Genomic DNA, 21,213 nt, shown 5'->3' on the forward strand with positions numbered 1-21,213 from the left:
GGGAGGGTTCATCCCTATATCCTTGAGAACCCAATCCCTCCCTCAATCCATATCTATTCTTTGTGGGTAGTGGTTCCCAAAGTATAATCCAGGGAATACCTGGAGTCCCAAAGACCCTTTCAAGAGTATTAATAGTAATTCCAAGATGTTAAAATTTTTTAATATGATGAAGATAGATATAGCCCACACAAACAACAGCTCTTTGGTGCCCCCCCCCCCCAATAATTTTTAAGAATATAAAGGGGTCTGGAGATCCAAAGATTGGAGAAGCATTGCTTCAGGGAACGTTGGTCTGTCTTCATTTTCCTTCTCCCTTGCCCTCATCCTCAAGTGAGAATAGCTCCAAACTGTCCCTTTATGTGCTCCAGACTAGGCTTGAAGCCACAGATCAGTGATTTTTTTCATTTACTATCTCCCCCTTATGCTTACCTAGAGCACCAACCCCAATGCTTCAGAATCATGGGGGCAAATGGAAGCTTTGTTCTGGGAGACCTGGTTGAGTTTTTCCTAATTAATTTTAGCGGGGGCTATAAACTCTTTCTTTATTCTCTGTCCCAAGGAATATTTTTTCTTCTGGGTCCTGACAGCTTCTTCCTACATGGTCCTCACCTCCCCTTCCCAGACATGATCATTGGCACCACTACTCACATGATGGCTGGCTGGGAGCATTGGCTGTTGGTCTCATAAAAATCCACCACAAATGCTCTAGGAATCTTCCGGATCGTATAGGAGAAGCAGCAAGCAGTGGGAGTGTCAGACCCAACTGTAAGGAAAGGAACACTGTGAGGTCTGTGCCATTCTTTAGCAGAAGTGGGGATAGAATGACTCAACACTGCTAGACGTAGAGTGATGTGTAAAGAGCGAGAGAGACTTGGGGAAGACATGAAACATCTCTTCTTTACCCCAAATATCCTTCCCTCTTTCTTATGAATGGTATCCTGTCATAGTGAACAGAACTCTGGACTTGGAGTTAGGAAAACCTAAACTTTGAATTCTACCTCAAAAACTTATGAGCTTTGTGTTCCTGGGCAAGTCACTTACCCACTCTGCCTCTTAGTTTTGTAATCTGTAAAATGGGTATGATGACAATAACACTTTTCTCATAGGGTTGTGGTAAGGATCAAATCCTGTGTCTGGGGTCGGTAGTAGGAAATACCTCATTTTGGAGACAGAAGTATATTGAGGAATGGCCTAACTCATTTTGAAACCTTGAGTGGATTTCATCCCATACTTTTACTGAAGAATCTCAGTCCCCAAGTTACAGGTGCTGTTGTCTGGTCCCTGCCTCTTCAAAATCACCTCTCCTTCCAGTTAGAAAGAGAGGGATAGTTTAAAAAAAGGAGAAGGGAAAACATACTGACCTGTTAATGAAGATGCCTGGTAGCAGAAGTCAGTGGCTATGATGAGGACAGAGAAGATAACCATGGAGTTTCTCATGATGTTCGTGAAGGGTAGGAGTTCTAGGAGTGTGATAAGCCCTTCAGCTGGCAGAGACTTCTGAGTTCTGACTTCCCTGGCTCCCTCTGTGACCCGCTCAATGCTCGGCCTCTTTTTATAGGGGATGCTGGAGCTTAGGAAATATTGGAACATAGACATTTTCTTAGTAAAGTTGATGTCATGATGCCACTTGCACAACCAGAGGGCACCCTATGTGGCCACATGGCCCCAGAATATCCAAGAATAGTCATGATCTCTGCTATTGGTTCTGAAGTCTCCAAAGGAGTGGGCAATGGGGAAGCAGTTGTAGGGGGAGGGGGTGGAAGGGGGAAATTAGCTTTTCTAACAAGTTAGAAGGGTGTCAGGCTGTCACTATTAATAGTTAGTTCCTCTTCGTGAGAACAGAGCCATATGTGGGCTGTCCAGTTAATTTTCCTTCTAAGGAGTTGAAATTTTTGATGTACCATATGACACTTCCCACCACAGACAAGGGGCTACCCCAGAGTCTCATGATTAAATAAACCACATTAATTTCCCCATGCTAGAGAGAAAGAGAAATGCATTGGGGTAAGTCAAGAAGATTGGGGGTGAGGGAATGAGGGAAAGGGAGATGGGAAAATTTAGGTCAGGGTTTCAATCATTCATTGGAATAAGGATAGGGAGTGGACCTGTAATTTCTTTGGTGTAAGGAATTCCCAGATGAGAACATTCCCTCTACTATTCCAGGTTAGCACCTTCTCAGCAACTTAGAGAACTGCTAAATGTCACAGCCAGGATTATGAGAGGCAAGACTTGAATTCAGGTCTACCTGGCTTTGAGCCCTTCTCTAGAATACCTCCCTTCCTTATAAAACAAAACAAAAGACAATAATACAAAATAAAATAAATGATAGCTCTGATTACTTGAATTTGCTCACTACAAGCAACCCCAGATATGCTCAGACCATTGAACTTAACAACTTAAAGGACTGACCAATTGCATTGCTATTCAATCATTCATTTATTCAAAGAACATTTGTATCCATTTCATTCTAGGGACCAAGAAAGACTTTTTTGGACTAGCCCTGTGATGTCCCTGGTATAGCAGACTCCTTGGTAAGGAAGCTCACTCTACCAGTGCAGAACAGTAGCTGATCTTATGGGGTTGCCTAGAATGCTGACAGACCAAAGGACTTGTTTATCCAGGGCATGTTAGAGGCAGGAACTTGAGCCCAGATCTTCTTGGCTTGGAAGATAGCTCTCTATGTGCTATGCAATATTGTTTCTTGTGGTAGGGATACAAAGCTAATATACAACCCAGTTCCTGCCATCAGGGAGCTTACATTCTATTTGAGATTGGAGGGTAGGAAATAGCATGTACAGAGATAAATCTAGTAGAGGTAAAGAGTGATGGTACCAAACAATAAATATTTATTATCTAATAAATATGTCAATTATTATGTCAAATGAGTGATATAGGCAACCATGAAAGAGAGAGTACTTGTAGCTAGAGGGTAAAGAAAGACTTCTTTCTGAGTTGAGTTGCAAAGAAAATGAAGTATCCTGAAAAACAAATATAAATAGAGGGTAAATTCCAAGCACGGGGAAGAGTTTTGTGAAATCCCAGAGATGGGAGATGGCATGTCAAAATCAAGAAAAAAAACAGCTAAGTAGTCTAGCTTTACTATAGTGTATAGAGAATAAAGGGGAGGGATATGAAATAATGGTTGGAAAGTAGATTGGACCCAAATTATCGAGGGTCTTAAATGCTATGCTGAGGAGTCTGTATTGGGTAACTGAAGGTTTTTGAACACTCAGTCAGTCAAAAACATTTATTAAGCACCTACTGTGTGCCAGACTACATGCTAAGTACTGAGGACACAAAAAGAGGCAAAAGACCATCCTTACCTTCAAGGAGCTCACCACTGAATGGCATGGGAGTGGCAGGGTGTGTGTGTGTGTGTGTGTGTGTGTGTGTGTGTGTGTGTGTGTGTGTATGTGACATGGTCAGACCTACATCTTAAAAAGATTATTTTGGCAACTGTATAGAAAATGGATTGGAGGAGACACTGGAGACATGGAGGCCAGTTAAGAGGCTATTAAGGGAGTACATACAAGAAATGAGGAAAGCCTGAAGCACAGAGGTATCAGTTTGAGTAGAGAGAAGAGGATGGATATGAGAGATGTTGTAAAGGTAGAATAAACAGGACTTGGCAATTGATTGAATGTCAGAGAGAAGATTCAGAGGTGAGTTTTAGGGGGTTCACCTCATACCTGTTAGATTATTAACAATAACAAAATATAAAAATGGTAAGTGTGGAGTTACTATAGGGTGACAGGCACATAGATCCATTATTGATGGAGCTATGTATTTCTCCCAACTGTTCTACAATTTAAAATTATGCTAGAAATCCTAGTAAAGTGATTTTGACTTAGAAATATCGCTACTAGACATATGCACCAAGGAAGTCAAAGACAGAACCAATGGTCCCATGCATACAAAAGTACTTATAGCAGAATTTTTTTTTTTTGTAATAGCAAAGGAACTGGAAAGAAATTTGGAAATTTATCAAGCAAAGTGTGACATATGGATGCAATAAATTTTATTACACTATAAGAAATCACTCATGTGAGTTTAGAGAAACCCAGAAAGAGTTCTATGAACTCATACAGAATAAAGTGAGTAGAACAAGGAAAAGAAAGTGCATAGTGACTTCAATAATGTAAAGACAAACATCACTGAGATATTTATGAACTTTGATCAGATTTCAAAAGATTAATGATGAAGGATTCTGTTGACCTTTCAGCAGAGAAGTGTTAGACGAGAGGTATAGAATGAGACGTACTTGTTTTTGAGCTCATTCAATGTGTGGCTTGTTTTTCTACATTGTACTTATTTGTTACAAGGGAGGGTTCTTTGAGTGAGGGGAGTTATGGAAGTTATATTGCTGTGAAAAAATAATAAAGCTTTTTTTTTTTCTTTTAAAGATGAGTCTGAATTAGAAAGTAGTGTCAACAACAGAGAAAGGGAAGATAAGAGAAAGGTGCTAAGTTTATATTTGAACGTGGTGAATTTGAGATTACCAATGGGACATCCAGGTGGTCAGGGATGTTAGGAGAATTTCAGGGTGAATGTGTATATTTAAGAGTCATCTGAAAAGAGGAGATAATTGAACTTATTGGAGGAGATGAGCTCATGAAATGAAAGAATGCAAAGAGAAAGGACCTTGAGCTAAGAAGAGAAGGGTAAAGAGACAGCAAAGGAGACCAAGGAAGGTGGTCAGACAGGCAGGAAAACCAGGATTGAGCAGTGTTAGAGAAGTCAAGTGAGGATCTGGTAGTCATCAGTGCTGAAAGCTACAGAAAGAGGATGAGGATTGAGGAAGGACCAAAGAATTTAGCAAATAAAAAAAATGTTTATTGTCAATCCATTAAAAACAAATAAAAACTATTTCAATTCACTGATGGAGTTGGAGGGTAGATTGTAATGAATTCAGTGATTAATCAGAGAGGAAATGTAAACAACCAAGATATACAATTCTTTCTGTGAGTTTAGCAGTGAAATAAAAGAAACATATAGGATGATAGCTTGAGAGGAATGATAAAGTCTGTTGAAGATCTTGTCTAGGAAAGAGGAGACCTCATTTGACAAAAACGATTTGAAAAACAGGACAGTCTGGCAGAAGATGGGTTTAGAACAATATCTTACAGCATATACCAAGATAACTCCAAATGGATACAAGACCCAGATATAAAAAATCATATAAAAATTGATGAGAAAGGAAGAAATTACTATAAGAATTTGTGAAGAGGGAAAGAATTCATGCCTAAATAAATGATTGAGAAGATAATACAAGACAAAATAGAAATTCTGACTAAATACAAAGTTTTGCTCAAACACATCCAATGTAGTTAAAATTAGAAGGGAAACTGGTAATTGGAAGGTAAAAACAAAACAAAATGGCCAAAAGCAACTCACAGCAGATTTCTCTGATAAAATTCTCTTATTCAAGATATATAAAGAACTGATTCAAATTTATGTAGTAAGAGCCAGCTTTTAGAAGATAAATGGTCAAAGGATAGCGAGAGGCAATTTTGTTGTTGTTGTTTTGCTTTTTAGAGGGGGGAAGGCGGGGCAATTTGGGTTAAGTGACTTGTCCAAGGTCACATGGCTAGTAAGTGTTAAGTGTCTGAGTCTGGATTTGAATTCAGGTCTATCTGACTCCAGGGCAAGAGGCAATTTTGAAAGGAAGCTATTAACAACCATATGCAAAAAGCTATTAACCACCATATGAAAAAATTCTCTAAATTACTAATGATTTAGAGAAATGCAAATTAAGCAATTTTGAGGTTCCTCTCATGCAACAGACTGGTGAATATGACACAAGAGGAAAGTTACACATCTCAAAGGGGCTATAGGAAATAGATATACTATTACAGTATTAGTAGTATTGTGGATTGGTCTAGCCTTCTGAACAGCAATTTGGAACTATGGCCAAAAGGTTAATAAAATGTTCCTAATTTTTGACCCATCTGTGTTGTTTTTAGGCTTATGCCTGAAAGATATCACAGAATGAGAAAGAGGATCACAGCTTACAAAAATGTTTATTGCAACCCTTTTCATAGTAGCAAAAAAATGGGAAACATTTTTCCTCCCAAGAGAAGTATCCTCTTATTGGAGGATGGCTAGACAAATTATGGTATGTTAATATAGTGGAATATTATTATGTTATGACATAATAGTAGAGAAATAACAAAGAAATGACAAAATGGACAGTTTCAGTGGAACCTGGAAAGACCTCTATGAAAGCATGCGAAGGAAAGTGAGCAGAATTAGAACAATTTATACAGGGACAATAACATCAGAGAGAAAAACAACTTTGAAAGACTTTTGAACTCTGTCAATGCAAATGACAAAACCCAAAACATAACTCACCTCTTTTTTTTTTGTAGGGAGAAAGGCAGGACAATTGGGGTTAAGTGACTTGCCCAAGGTCACACGGCTAGTGTTAAGTTTCTGTGGTCAGATTTGAACTCAGGTCTGACTGACTCCAGGGCTTGTGTTCTATTCATTGTGCTACCTACTTATCTCTTTTCAGAGAGGAGATACACTTAAAATGCCGAAAGACATAATTTTTTGCCAATTGGTAAGACTTATGTTAATGATGAAGATTTTATTTTCTGGAGGTTCAGGTAGAAGGCACCAGGAGGGACAGATTATAAAAGTTTACACAAATGAAAATATACATTTATTTTTTTAAAAAAGGAAAAAGGAAAGCAGAGCAACTTTTGTAGGCAGCAGGGAAGGATCCAATAATTGGAAGAAATTAAAGATGGAGGGGTAGGTGGAGGATTGTGGTTGGATGTGTCCAGAGAGGAACTTAACTCCAATTTGAGCATCATGGTTTTCTTCCCAATTATAGTCAGTTTCAACTGAATGATTCTGTCTCTCTCTTTGCTGAAAACACTATATCCTGGGATATTGCTTACAAATTCTTTTCCCTCTCCACAGTCCAAGTCCATGCTGAAATCCACAGTCAGACATCACAGTGGAACCTGAGGCCCCCTCAGCCTGACTGGAAATGTTGAAGTCACCAATTACCCCCTCCTGACTCACTTTTCAGGGATACTGCCATCTCACTTGTGATTCAGATTCTGAGAGCTGCCATGAATGAATTGAGGAAGGCAAGAAAAAAGGAAATGGAAAATGCTGTGTCACCATTCAGATAAAAGTGAGGATGATCCCTGTGGCCTGGGGGGAGAGAGGTTTGGGGGGTGGTATTTGAGAGGAATCCTAGAAGGATTTAATTGCTAAATCCTTTGGCTTTACCTAGGTCCTCCTTTTCTTTGACCTTTGTATAACTTCATTTGCTTCCTCCTTTGGTTCTCTAACATTATTCTACCCTGGGTGTCCTGCCTGCCTAACCCCCTTTCTTTCCTCTCCTTTGCTGGATCTTCATCTTTTCCTTACTCCCAAGGCTCTTGTCCTGGGCTCCACTCTCTTCTGTTTTTACATTCTTTACGCCTTAGCTCTTATCAGATCCAACTCACTCCTTCTACAGAGGAGGAAACTGAGGCCCAGAGAGGATAAATGATTTACTTAAGGTCACACAGGCATTAAGTAGCAGAGTGAGGAATCACCAATACCATAATGGGGCCCGAATCTTATCTGAGAAACACCATTGTGCCCTGAGACTGATGCAACCCTCACCTTTGTCTGATGATGAAACGTCCTCTTACTTAAGGTCTACCAGAAGAGCAACTGATAAAATACTCCCTAAGATTCAGCACTCCTCACCCAACCCAGGAGGTTGGATTCTTTCAGTCCAAGTCTGTTCGACAAACATTACGAGGTGCCAGGTGATGCCCTAGGAAATGGACATACAACAAAATACTTTCCATTTTCCCAGGGATCACACATAGCATAGTGGAAAGATAGCTGGATTTGAAATGAGAGTACCTGGGTCTGCTTTCTTCCAAAGGAATTTCTCCTCTCTGACTCTCAGTTTCCTCATAAATAAAACAGAGGCTTGTCCTTGAAGCTCCTTTCTAGTGCTTGACCTCTGACTATCTCTCCCCCCATGCTTGCCCTGGACCCTACCTGAGATGTTGTCAGAGACTGTATGACTTTGGGCAAATTACTTTTCTATGCATTTCACTTCTATGAGGTAGGGATGGCCAGCTTGAGACCAGAGGTTAGGTGACTTAGGTTATAATTACAAGTCGTTAATGAATTTAGTATGTAACTTTAGTCAAGTCCTGCCCCATCTTAGTTTCATAACTTGGCATATAAGGGTCATGTTACCTGTTGTCATGTTCCTTCACAGTATTGTTATGAGGATCAATTGTTTTGAAAAGCACAAAGTCCCATTCAAGAGCCTAGTTTTGCTTCTCCCTTGGACTGGCAACATGAGCTTGGGAAAGTTAGTTACCCTATCTTTCTCTCGTGTCTACCTCACAAGCCTGTTGGGAGACTCAAATCTTAATGTGTGTGGACTACTTATGTGACCTTGGGAAAGAAATTTGATGTCTCTGGACCTCATTTTCCTTACCACAAAATGAAGGTATTGGATTAAGTGATTTTTTGAAGTCTTGTAGAGCCATGATGCCATGAATAGATATTCTAAACTGTAAAAAGCTTTGCAAATGGTGGGTGCTGTAATTATTATTATTTGTTATTTGTTGGTGCTGGTTGTTAGTGGATACTGTGATGGTTCATTTCCTCCCTGCACTACATGCCTCACAGGGTGTTTGGGAGTATGATAAAACCCCCATGGTAGATGTGAAAGTACTTGGGAAGAAAAATTCAAAGGGCAATATTGGGTAGATGACCTCTAAAGTCTCTTCCTTGTTTAAAAGTATGATGATCCTGTGACCAAGAGTTCACATTCGATGAGACTTTAAAGTCTGCCAAGTGATTTCCTCACAACAATTTTATGAAGAACCTGAAGGTGTGATTGGAGAGGACACAGATATTTGTAAAAAAATGTGGCAAATGCTTAGATAAGATAGATGAAAAGCTGAGGGTGTCTCCAAGTTTGAGAACTTTGGTGACTGGAAAGATGATGGTACCTTTGACAAAAACAAGGAAGTTTGGAAGTAGGGGGCTACTCCAGAAGGGGAAAGATAATGAGCTCTGGGACATGTTGAGTTTGAGATGCCTACCAAACATTCAAGTGAAGACCTCTGCCAAGGGGTTAGTGGTAGAAATGAAGTTCTAGCCTCACTCCCCTGACTCCCAATCTGGTCTTCTTTCCCCTTCATCAAGATGGTTTCCAAACCCATGCTTTATAATCTTGGGCAACTTAGTTCTCTTTTCTATACCTGTTTTTCCTAGCTATAAAATGGGGATAATGAGCTCTAGTATAGATGTCTAGGTGTGTAAAATGGAGAAGACATGGAGGAAATGGATGATGATTTTAGGATTTTAATTTTATTATAATAGATTAGTCTGGGACTAGAAATTATATCCTGGTACATTTCCTCTCCTATGTAATGACAACAACAATAGTAACAGCATTTAATAACTGGTATTTACAAAATACTCTAAGATTTGCAAAGAACATACATTACTTCAACTTTCTCATTTGAGCCTCACAACCCATTGAGGGAGTTACCATGGCTTATTATAATCCCCATTTTACAGATGTGGAGTCTTAGGTATAGAGATGTTAAGGGATTTGTACAGGGACACCCAACAAATCTCAGTGTGGGATTTGAATCTCAAGACTGTCTCCAAATCTAGCCTTCTAACCACTGCATCACACTACCTCTGCCTGAGGGGAAAAGGCCAGAAAATCCACCAATTCTGACCAGCCTTGCTAATTTGAATTTCTGGCTGAAACTCAAGGGTAAAACCAGAAGTTCTCTCTTACTTCCTTGTGCCAAATGGAAATCCTAGACTGAGGCTAGTTTCCTTCTCCCCTTTTCTGCATGGCTCAGGAGAATGTAAAGAGATTCGCTTTCCTTCTTTGTCTCCTTCCTCTCCCATAGTCAGACAGAAACCAAGGTTCCCTCCAGTCCAGATCTGACTAAGATGCTACTGTGGGTTTACTCTAGCATTTTACCTTTTGGTCCTTGTCTCTTTGAGGACACTCTCTGTGTGGCTTTAGTTTGTAGTGGGATCCCTCTCCCCCCACACTCCCCCCCTCCTTGGATCCCTGTGTGTCTCATGTGCCTCAGTTTTGGCATCAGGACATGGGGGGGAGATGGGGAGGGAAGAGAGAGACAGAGAGACAAAGAGACAGAGAGAGAGACAGAGACAGAGACACAACACAGAGAGAGACACAAAGAGACAGAGAGAGATTGAGAGAGAGACAGACAGAGAGACACAGAGAGAGAGATTGAGAGAGAGAGAGAGAAACAGACAGACAGAGAGACAAAGAGGGACTCCCTGGTTATAGAGGACCACAATCCATGATAAAAGTGGAAAAAGGCAGAACTTTGTAAATGAAACCACTGGCCTTAGGGGAATGGTTTCCAACTATATATAGCAGCATATTCATCATGCCCTCTTATATGAAAATCAAATTGATTTGGCCCCTTTTGCACTTTTTAAAATTTCTCTTTTTTATTATAGATTTAAAACAATCAACAAACACGAACAAATTTATTACATAAAGAACAGAAAAGAAGATGATATATGAAAGTAAATTTTTGCTATAGTTTTCTTTTGAACATGTATATTAAATTTATCCCAATAGTATCAAAATTGCTGTGCTGTTTTTTCCCCTTCTGAACTTTCTTCTGTTCTCCCTGCATGTTGTTTTAACAGCTCTTTACTTTTTCCTCTTATTTTTGCTTCACTCTCCACACCAACTCTCACTCTGTGTTTCTCATTCCTTCTCCAAAAGAAGTCCTCCTTTGTACCCCAAAGGTATAGTTAAGCAAAAGAAACACAGTGGCAGTGTCTAAAAATGTGTCACCTCTCACTCTTTTAGTCCATCACGTCTCTGCCTAACCATGGGCAGTATGTTTCATCTTCGATATTCTGATGGCATAATTGTCTGGTCAGCATTCTTCAGTCTTTCAAGGTTATTTTTCTCTACATTATCATCATTGTTGTGTGCATTTTTTTCTTGCATCTGTTGATCACTCTGGACCAGAAGTTATTGAACACAACAGCATAATATTTAATAAACCCAAGGAGACCAACAAATGGGATGAGGACTCCTTATTCCATAAACGCTTTGGGGAAACTGAAGAGCAGCCTGGCATAACTTGGGTTTTTAAACACACATCTCACATCATAGACCATAATAGTAATAACTAGCATTTATATAGTACTTTAAAGTTTGCAAAACACTTTATAATATACATTTGACCATGACAGCAACCCTGGAAAGTGGGTGTTCTTATTTTACAGATGAGGAAAATGTAGAACGGTCAAGTGACTTGCCCAGGGTCACTCAGCTAATAAATGTCTGAGGCAAGATTTGAACTCAGGTTTTCCTGACTTTAAGTCCAGTACTTTATCCACTGAACCACCTAATGGGTGGTTAAATGGATGAACAGATATAATGAAAAAGTATATATCATAAACAAATTAAAGGAAAAGGGGGGGAAATAGTTTTTCACAACTGGAAATGGATAGGGGAAAAATATTTAACCAAATAAGGAGTAGAGATTACCACAAGGAATGAAATGGACAGCACTGGTTACATAAAACTGAAAGTTTTGCACAAACAAAATTAATGCACTTAGTATTAGAAGGGAAACTGTTACCTGGGAAGGAATGGATCTTTGCAGTAAATTTCTCTGGTATAATCTGATATACAAGATCTATAGGGAATTGGTTCAAATATATAACAAGAGCTGTTTCCTGACAGATAAATGGTCAAAGGATGTAACAGCCAATTCTCAAAACCAAGAAAAGCAAGCCATCGATAACCACATGGAAAATATTGTCTAATCATGAATGATAAGAAAAATGCTAATTAAAGCAGCTCAGGGTTTCCAACTCTCACCTCAGATTGACAAAGATGACAAAAACGGTAAATGACAACTGTTGGGGGGGATGTGGGAGGAAAGAAAAAACTAATACCCTGTTGTTGAAACTGTGAACTGATCTAATCATTGTGGAAAACAATTTCAAACTATACTCCCAAGGTCAGTAAACTATGCATACCCTTTGCCCTAGCTATAACTTTACTAGACATGTATCCCAAAGATATCCAGACAATATTGAACAAAAAGGTTTGTTGTAGTCTTTTTGGTTGGAACAAAGAACTAGAAAGGAAGGGGGTATCCATCAATTGTGAAATGGCTGAACAAATTTTGATACACAAATGTCACAGAATATTATTGAACAGTAAGAAAAAATTAAAGATAATTACTTTAGAAAAACCTGGGAAGAAATGTGAATAGAAGCAGAAAAAAATAGGCAGAATCAGAACAATATTATAATGGGTAAAATATTGTAAAGGAAAACAGCTGTCAAAGAGTAAAAAGACTATGATTAGTGCAATGACCATTTGATGACTCCAGAAGCCTGAGGATGATCATGCGCCTTAGATCTTGGTGGAGAGGTGATGAACTATAGGTTCAGAAGAAGATATATGTTTTGAATCCCATCCAAAGTGTAGTTTTGCTTGACTATACTTATTTATTATAAGGGAGGACTCTTCTTTGCAAGAAGAGAGGGTAGGGAAAGGGAGTGGGAAGTAGTGGAAAAAGAAAGGTGGAATTGATACTTTTAAAAATAAACAGAAGAAAGCAGAAGAAGGTTCAGAAAGGAATATACACAAATAGGGCATTTTTGAAACTACTATATTAAAAAAAAACTAAGCAATACGTAATAAAGATTTGTAGTTTTGTAAATTTCAACACAATTTCGCAATTCTCTATTTCTATTCACTGTATGCGGAAGTACTTATGTCTGTTTGTGTTTTTTCAGTTCATGATAGTAACAATAACAAAAAAGAATTTTAACTGATACCAGATGGAATAAGAGTTGAATATAGTACCTGGAAACTGATCTGTGTACCTCTTCTGAGCAGAAGGGGTTATTCAAGATAATAGAGCAAAGAGGGTCCTGGTAGCCAAAGAATCAAAGGAAATATTTGTGTCAGAAATGGACAGCTCATCTCTGAGGAGGATAGAAGTTGGGTCTCCTACACCGGAAAGAGAGAACTCTCCTTTTAGTAGGATTAAAAACTAGATCTTATATGAAAAAAGGTATATTTCTGATCTGGGTGGGGCCAAAGCAAGTCCACTACACCTACCAAACAGAGAAATACTTCTGGGGGCAAGACCAGGGTTAGGTAGCATAGCAGAAGGATGCCACTGGTCAAACTTAAGAATGTTCTCTGAAAAGGACTCATGTCCTCCTGGGATTAACCAAAGGGAAACTCAGATTATCTGTATATAATTAATTATAGCTAACCTTAATGTTATACTTTAAAGCTTACTAAGCACTTTATATATGTTATTTCATTTCATAACAACTCTATGAAGTAGGTGGTATTGTGATCTCCATTTTACAAATAAGGTAACTGAGGCTGAGAAAATTGTCCATACATAGTCAGTGTCTGAAGGAAGATGTGAACTCAGGCTTCTTGTGTCTAAGTGTAGTGCTCTGTCCACTCTGCCACCTAGATAGATGCTTGGCATCTGACCTAGAAAAGGAGGAAGTGCTGATGGGGGGCTAATGACTGAAGGGCTTGTAGGTCTGCCAAGCTCAAAATCACATGGTGGATTTGTGTGCAACACCCTGAGAAGTATCTGTGAGGTGATGAAAATGCAGACCAAGCATTTGCTCTATTCATTTTACCAACATTTCAGCAAGGTGAGTGGGGGTGAAAATGGTGGGAGATCCTTTTACTTTCATCATTTAAAAGAACCCCATGTTATCAAGGATGTTAGAGAGAGGAGAAACAAAGCCTAAAGGAGGAAACATGACTGGGCTTGAGATGCAGTTGGATAGACAAGGACTTCTACAGAGTCCTTCAGATTTTGAAGAGTTGTTAGAATTAATCAAATCAGATTAAGTCACCAAGCATTTTATGAAGCACCTACTATGTGCCAGGCACATTGCTATGTCTTGTGGGCACCAAGAAAAGCAAAAACACTCCCTCCCCTCAAGTAGCTGATGGTCCAATGGGGGAGACAACATGCAACAACTATGTGAAAACAAGATAGATAAAGGCACCTGGGAAAGGTTTCTTGTACAAGGTAGGATTTGAACTGAGTCTTGAAGGAAACCACCACGGAAGCCTGGAGGCAGAGAAAAGGAGGGAGAGCGTTCCAAGCATGGAAGACAGCTAAAGAAAAGGGATGGAGTTGGGAAATGGAGTGTCATGTGGGAAGAGCAGTGAGAAAGCCAACATCACTGGGTAGTAGAGTATGTGGAGAAGAGTTAAATGTAAATCTATTAATGTAGGAAGGTTAAGCTCAATGGATGATTTTATATTTGATCCTGGAGGTAATAGGGAGCCACTCTAATTTATTGAGTAGGGTAGTGAGTCACATGATCAGAGCTGTACTTCAAGAAGATCACTTTGGCAGTTGAGTAGAAAATGGACAAAAGTGGAGAGAGACCTAAGGAAATCATTGAGCGGGCTTTTGAAATAGTCCAGGTGTGAAGTGATGAGGGCCTGCACCAGGGTGGCATGTCATGGGGGGAAAACGTTATACAGAGGCTATGAAAGTTCCTACTGGGAAGCTCCATCTGCAAATAGATCAGAAGCATCCTCAGACTTATGGGCTACATATGCAAGGCAGCCACAATAGAGGTCCAGAGCCCAAAGACAGCAGCCTTAAAACAACTTTGTGATGGTGGGTTTGGAAGTAGGGAACATAGATGTAACCATTCCAAGCAGAAGAAGAATGGTATAAGGAGATGGAGACCACATCTGCCTGCTATACAAACGTCACCAACAGGCAGTAACTGGAAAGGCAGAAGGTGGCCAAGTAGAACTTAGACATACTCATAATGGAAATGCAGCCTCAGTGCAGAAACTGAGGTCTATGGGATCAGTATTAGAAAAAGGACATGGGCCAAGGAGGGCACTCTCTTCACATTCTGAAAATATTATGTATGATTTCAGTGTTTATTCCTTATAGAGCTATTCTCTTTTTATTTCTTTTTGTTTTAAAGATAAGCACTTATTTTCTCGTTCTACTACCTTCCTTCCCATTGACAAAGACAAAGAAAAAACTGAACCCCTTGTAACAAATAAGGATGGTCAAAGAAAACCAAATCCCATATTGACCATATTTAAAAATGTATACTGCACTTTCCCCTTTTGTTCTGTTCCTTCTTTCACAACATGACTAAAGTGAAAGTGTGTTTACATGATTGCACATATATAACCTATATCAGATTGCTTGCTGTCTTGGAGAGGAGAGATGGCAGGGAGAAAAAATTTGAAACTCAAAATCTTATTAAAAATGGATGTTGAAACTATATTTACATGTGATTGGAAAAAATAAAATACTATTTACAAAAAAAAAAGAAAAATGTATACCATATCCTGCATTTTGAGTTCATGATCTCTCTGTTAGGAGTGCAAGATAATATGCTTTCTCATTGTTCCTCTGGAATTGTGATTGGTTGTTGTATTGATTAGACTCCTTGAGTCTTTCAGATATTATTATTATTATTGTCATTGAATAAATTGTTCTCCTTATTCGGTTTGTTTCATTCTGCATCAGTTCATACAATTTTCCCCAGGTTTATTGGGAGCTACTCCTTTTGTCTTATGGTACGACAGTATTCCATTACAATCCTACACCATGATTTGTTCAACCATTCCCTGATAGATGAGGACCCCCATAGTTTGAATTCTTCTTGTAGGCCTATTTCTCCTTGACTTACATCAGCCTACAAAGAGGTGTCAGTGAAGACTGAGGATGTGGAAGGTATTGATGTTCCAATAACGGTGTGCAAAAGACTATTGTGTCCCAGACACTCAAGTAAAGACATTTAAGAAAAATATCTCCACAGACTTTGAAAGGATTTGGACCTGAAGGACGAAATGGCAAAAACTATCTATATCTGAGACGCACCAAAGTGAGCTTGAAATATCCTGAGAAAATTGTTTTTGGCAATAGGACAGTAGATACTGTGGCTTTCCAATGTCCAGATCACTGGAGAATCAACACTGATTACAACCTATCCCAGTGCAATTAAGATACTATCAGGACACTATCACAACACCCAGTACTGGCTCCCTTTTACCATCCATGCAGCCTGTATAGAGGTCTACAGGAGAACAGAAACAAGTGGTGATGGTGAACATCATGAGAGGTCCACCATCAGAATAATGGAAGAACTGATTAAGGCAGAACCTCAGCAAGAGATAGAATGTATTCTTAGTACATGAATGGGATGTGAGATGTGACTTAGAAGCAACTTACAGGATCCAGTTGAGTGACTCCAGGAATGATCTAGGAAGATTCATCAATGATAGATGAACTCAGAAACCATCTAAAAGACTTTCTTGTCAATTGTATCATCATAATGTGTAGGAGTCCATTGGCATTGAAAAAGATTCAGCGTGGACAGGTAGACTATGCCAAGATGCTTTGGATTCTGTTAGGCAATCAGTGGTTTTTAGTGTTGTAATACAGTGGATGCTAGCAGACTTCTATGATGGAGGAAGATAAGGAGAAGACTGCTTTCATCTCTCCAATTAGGTTTTTACTAGGTTGAGTGTGTTCCCCAAAGCATCTGGTGGACATCTGCCTTTTTCCAAAGACTGATGGAGAAAGTAGCTGGAGGTGTGAATTACCCAGAAGTGCTGGCATACCTTGATCTAATTGTTTTGGGGAATAATTGTTTTGTTCCTTGAAGAACAACAGAAAAGAATGATGAAAATGCTGGGTTGGTGAGAGGAAACCCATCCTCATATGACATGGATTCAGGACCATCCTTTACCATCCTGGTTGATCTCCTCTGAACACTTGCAGTTTTTCAATGTCCATAAACTGTGGTGTCCACATCCAAACAGAATGCTCCATATGAGATCTGATGAGGGTAGAATACAGAGAAACTATTACATCCTTAATTTTGGAAGCTAGGCCCTTCTTAATTCAGCACAAAAATCCCTTTAATTATTTTTCCCCTTTTTGGTTGCCATATCCCAAAGCAGGCTCGCATTAAGTTGGCACTAAAACCTTAATCTTTTCAGAAGAATTAGTGTCTAACCTCTCCTATATATATGAAGTCGCTTTTTGAACTCAAGTCCATGACCTTAATTATCCTTTTTGAATTTTATCTTCTTAGATTCTGACCAAAGGTCTACTATTTTAAGAGCTGGAATCCTGACTCTGACACTGAACATTCAGCTATCCCTGTTAGCTTGGTGTTATTTGCAAATTTAATGAGTATACTATCTATGCATTTATCCAAGTCATTGATAACAGCATCAAATAGTACCAAGTCAAGGGTATATCCCCAAGGCACTATCCTGGAGATTTCCTGCCATGTTTATGTTTAACCATTAAAGAGAACTTTTTGAGTCAGGCCACTCAACCAGCTCCGAATCTCTCCAACTGCACCTTTGTTGAATCTATCTTCTCTACCTCTTCCTTTTTTTGACTAATATGTACTTTTTTCATCAACAGATGAGGAAGCTGGACTTGAAAATACCCAATAATTTTGGTTACTGCTTTACACACATACTTTGCCCAAAGGGTCTCATGCTCTCAAACTGGGGGAGAGATTCCCTATAACTGGGAAACTCTGACTTAAGATCAGAAGACCTGAAATTGAGTCTTGCTTTTACTATTTACTAGGTTTAAACCTCAGAACAAATCAATAATAATAAATAGAGTTATTTTCTAAATGAATATGTATTCACTTATTAATAAATAATTATTATGTCCAATGTACTGCTAATAATAATAAAATGATATTAATTTCTAAATAATGTTATTATTAATTATAATAATAAAAGTTGTATTTCTAATAATAAATGGTATTTATTAATAATAATAAATGGCGTTTCTGTTAAAGTTTGCAAAGCTCTTAAAAGTATTGTTGCCTTTGAGCCACCCTGTGATGTGCAATACAGATCTATCCCCAAGAAAAGGTAAACTCCTTGAGGATAGGGTCTGTATATGTGTTTTTCCTTCCTATAACCAAAGACCAGCATAATGTCTATCATGGTTTTTTTTTTTTTTTATTCTGTTCCCAACCTGTGATTTCATTAATAAGGAAACTTGTACCAAAGTAGATCAGCAACTACTTGAAAACTCTGAGTACTGGGGATTGGCCTGGGAATAGCATAAGGTTTAGGGTCACATAGAAAGTAATTTTTAGAGATGGGCTCAGAATCCAAGTCTTCTCACCTCAAGTCTCAGTTTTTTAATGAATGAAATAGACATAATGATACCCATGCTATCTACTTTAAAGATATGATGAGTCTCAAATGATGAAAATACCTAAACAGACTCTATCCTTGAGTTTTCCTTTCAATGGGGATAGATCCATATTATACACATCACAGAGTGGTTTTAAGGCTCAAATACAATGATATTTTTAGGAGCTTCACAAACTTTAACATAAATGCCATTTATTATTATTAATCATAGATGTTGAGGTTCTTTGGAACCTTAAAATACTGTGTACTGTTAATATCATTGGATAAGAAGACAGACACAGAAAAGGGACCAAGAATAGGAATCATCATTCCCTGTTCCCTCCCATTGCTGCCATTTACACCAACCACTTCCATTGGAGCCATACAAAGACCAGAGTTTGCTCCTCTGTATGGACTATTATCCTTGAGATGCAAGTAGAAAGATGTGGAGTCAGCAGACCTAGGACCATTTCCAGTATCTTCCTCTTGCTACCTTGAAGGAGTCATTTAGCCTCTGTGGTAATGGGTGGGGGTTGAGTTAGAGGATCACAAAGGGCCCTTCCACCTCTAAACCTCCAATCCTAAGATATAGGCAGTTATAATATCAAAGCAGTAGGAATGTTACATTAAATACCCTTTCAAATCCATCATCAACATAACTCTCTTTCCTACTTCATTTTGCATATGTTTTGTCTGTCCCTGCTGCTATTTCAAGTTCACCACTTCCCTCTTAGCACCCTTGTCACCCTGCCACACATCTTTGTCTTCTCTATCTACCCCCTCCCCCCCGCTGCCCATTTCTCCCATGATGAAACTGCATTGCAACTCAGTCCTGGACAACAGCTTACATTTCCTGGGCTGACTTTTCATTTTCCGAATCTCACCATGACATCAAGTCTACTATGGAATTTCCGTTCCTTTTCTGTTCCTCCAGTTGCTTCCAGAAGCCCATATAAAAAGAGGGTTGAAGCATGAGGCAGAAACACAGACCTCCATAGTTTCTTAGCTTGTGCTCTGCTCCTCCACGCCTTCTCTCCTCCCAGGATCATGAAGCTCTCTGTGGCTGCCTTCTCCATCCTCGTGGTTATGGCCTTCAGTTCTCTGGCATCCTCTGCACCAAGTAAGTGAGCTTTCTGCTGCCCTCTGCCACTGTGCCCAGGCTCTGCTCATAGGCTGCCTAGGGCTCTGACAGAGGGTAAAATCAGTTAGATCATGAGGATATGGTGAGGGCTCATGTGGGGGGATTGGAAGGGAGGGACAGAAGCAGGTAGATTGAACTTGAAAGCGCTAACATGCCCTTGACAATTTATGCTGGCTAGCATATAAGTTAACATATAAGTTCAAGGCAGGCTAAGGAAGCAGAAAGGGCACTAGATTGAGTTCTAGTCCAGCCAGGTTCTAGTTCTGGCTTGATCACTAAATATCCTTGTGGCAAGTGGTTTTCTCAATAAAAGGCAGAAGTTGGATGGGCTGATGGCTGACATCCCCTGCAGCTCTAACTTTTCATATTTTCTTCATGGATCCTCTATGAAATGGGAACAGTAGGTCTGACTCTCCTCTACACACAATGAGAATCATACCTGGTATACAAAGAACCAGGGGGAGGGAGATAGGAGAGGTGACATCCACATTATGCCTGATGGAAAGCATTTTTGTGGGACATAGTTAGTCACTAAGGAATGTATAGTATGAACATATGAGCCTAATTCTATGCTTCTCTTTTCTCTGCAGTGGGCTCCGACCCTCCCACCTCCTGCTGCTTCTCCTATGTCAGCCAACAGATCTCCAGAAAATTTGTGACAGACTATTATGAGACCAGCAGCCTGTGTTCCCAGCCAGCTGTGGTGTGAGTATCTACCTACTCACTGTCTCTAGAGAACATAAGGAGAAAGGGTGGAAAAAGGATATGGGGTCATTTGGCAACTCAATCAAATAGATAGATCAGTCAGCAGAGATGAAACCTGGCTCCAAAGGAGTACAGTATTCCACATGGTCGCAGACCGAGGTTTGCTCCCCAGGGAGCAAGGTGAGAACTGTTCTCACTGGAGGTACAGTATTAATCTGATGAAATAGGAACTTGAGACTAGAAGGAGGCTTCCAAACTGCCTCCTTACTGGGGAGATCACTAGAAAGGAAATGATTGACTCAAAAGAGCCAGGGGAATGGTGCAAAAGGTGGGGATTGTGCTTACCCTTCCAGAAGTTTGCAGGTAGTTGTCATTGCTGTGCATGGAGGGAACACGAAGAACTACCCTTCATATCCAGGTGAAAAACTCATTGGCCTCTCATCTCCCCTCCTCTTGCTTCACAGGTTCCTGACCAAAAGGGGCCGTCAGGTGTGTGCCAACCCCAGAGACGAGTGGGTTCAGACTTATATAGATGACCTGGAGCTGAACTGAGGGGCTCAGGGACTTTGGACAATTCATTCTAAAGAAAAATGATCCAAACCAAGAAAGCAAACCAAGACAAAACTACAGTTGGATGATATCTCCCAGGACTAAAGCCTTCCTGAAATTGACTTTCCCATTATAATTCTTTTTTTTACTAGTGAGGTTTAACTTATTATGTAAATTATTTGGTGGCAGCTTTGGGTATTTATTGGTGCTATTTGTACTTCTGGAGGGCACTTGTCTCCCATGGGGACACCCAGTAGCAGCTGAAGTTCTGCTTTTTTGAGTGCTGGGGCCACTTGCTGGATACTGTGAACATCTGTTAAATAAAGACTTCAGAATAAACATTTTAAAAGCCACATTTTTTCACCCATGGTTTCTATTTCCTCAAGGGAAAAGAAAATGAGAGAAGGGCTCTGCTATTTTTACAGGAGATGGGTGTGGCATCATTAGATGGCAATGTTTCTGTAAAAGCTTTAAGAATTCAGTGAATGGCAGTCTCACTTTGAGTCAGCAGGGTGATGGGGAAGCCAAAAATAAAATCTTCTGTCTTGAAAAACTAGCTTCCAGAAATTGAGAGGCAATCGTGTCACTGCTGTGTGGC

At 39.5% G+C, this 21,213-nt stretch overlaps 3 protein-coding genes across 3 annotated transcripts in view; 2 read left to right on the top strand and 1 right to left on the bottom strand.

Moving 5' to 3' along the window:
- The window catches only part of LOC138162609 (C-C motif chemokine 4-like), a 2,221-nt gene extending 674 nt beyond the window's left edge, over positions 1–1,547 (bottom strand). The window contains exons 1-2 of the mRNA XM_069089945.1: positions 1,362–1,547; positions 649–763 (exon numbers count right to left, since the gene is read on the bottom strand). Of these exons, the coding sequence (XP_068946046.1) occupies positions 649–763; positions 1,362–1,437 (191 nt within the window). The 5' untranslated portion in view covers positions 1,438–1,547. The remainder of the gene's footprint in view (positions 1–648; positions 764–1,361) is intronic.
- LOC138162618 (protein Wfdc21-like) overlaps positions 1–21,213 on the top strand; it is a 387,573-nt gene that overhangs the window by 247,452 nt on the left and 118,908 nt on the right. The window lies entirely within an intron of this gene.
- On the top strand, positions 19,032–20,968 carry LOC138162117 (C-C motif chemokine 4-like). Its single transcript, XM_069089197.1, has 3 exons — positions 19,032–19,340; positions 19,952–20,066; positions 20,531–20,968. Exons 1-3 carry the CDS (start codon positions 19,268–19,270, stop codon positions 20,616–20,618), a joined length of 276 nt encoding a protein of 91 aa, XP_068945298.1. The 5' UTR covers positions 19,032–19,267; the 3' UTR covers positions 20,619–20,968.

This window comes from Petaurus breviceps, unplaced genomic scaffold (assembly GCF_028583685.1).
Source record: "Petaurus breviceps papuanus isolate PSGF00001 unplaced genomic scaffold, PetGlider_PUasm1.0 186, whole genome shotgun sequence".
NCBI lineage: Eukaryota > Metazoa > Chordata > Mammalia > Diprotodontia > Petauridae > Petaurus > Petaurus breviceps.

What these genes read in the sequence shown, in the direction of transcription:
- LOC138162117 (XM_069089197.1), top strand. Translation starts at nt 19,268, where the DNA reads ATGAAGCTCTCTGTGGCTGCCTTCTCCATCCTCGTGGTTATGGCCTTC. An exon ending in TCTGGCATCCTCTGCACCAA is followed by an intron (nt 19,341 to 19,951) that starts GTAAGTGAGCTT and finishes TTTTCTCTGCAG; the next exon opens with TGGGCTCCGACCCTCCCACC. An exon ending in TGTTCCCAGCCAGCTGTGGT is followed by an intron (nt 20,067 to 20,530) that starts GTGAGTATCTAC and finishes CTTGCTTCACAG; the next exon opens with GTTCCTGACCAAAAGGGGCC.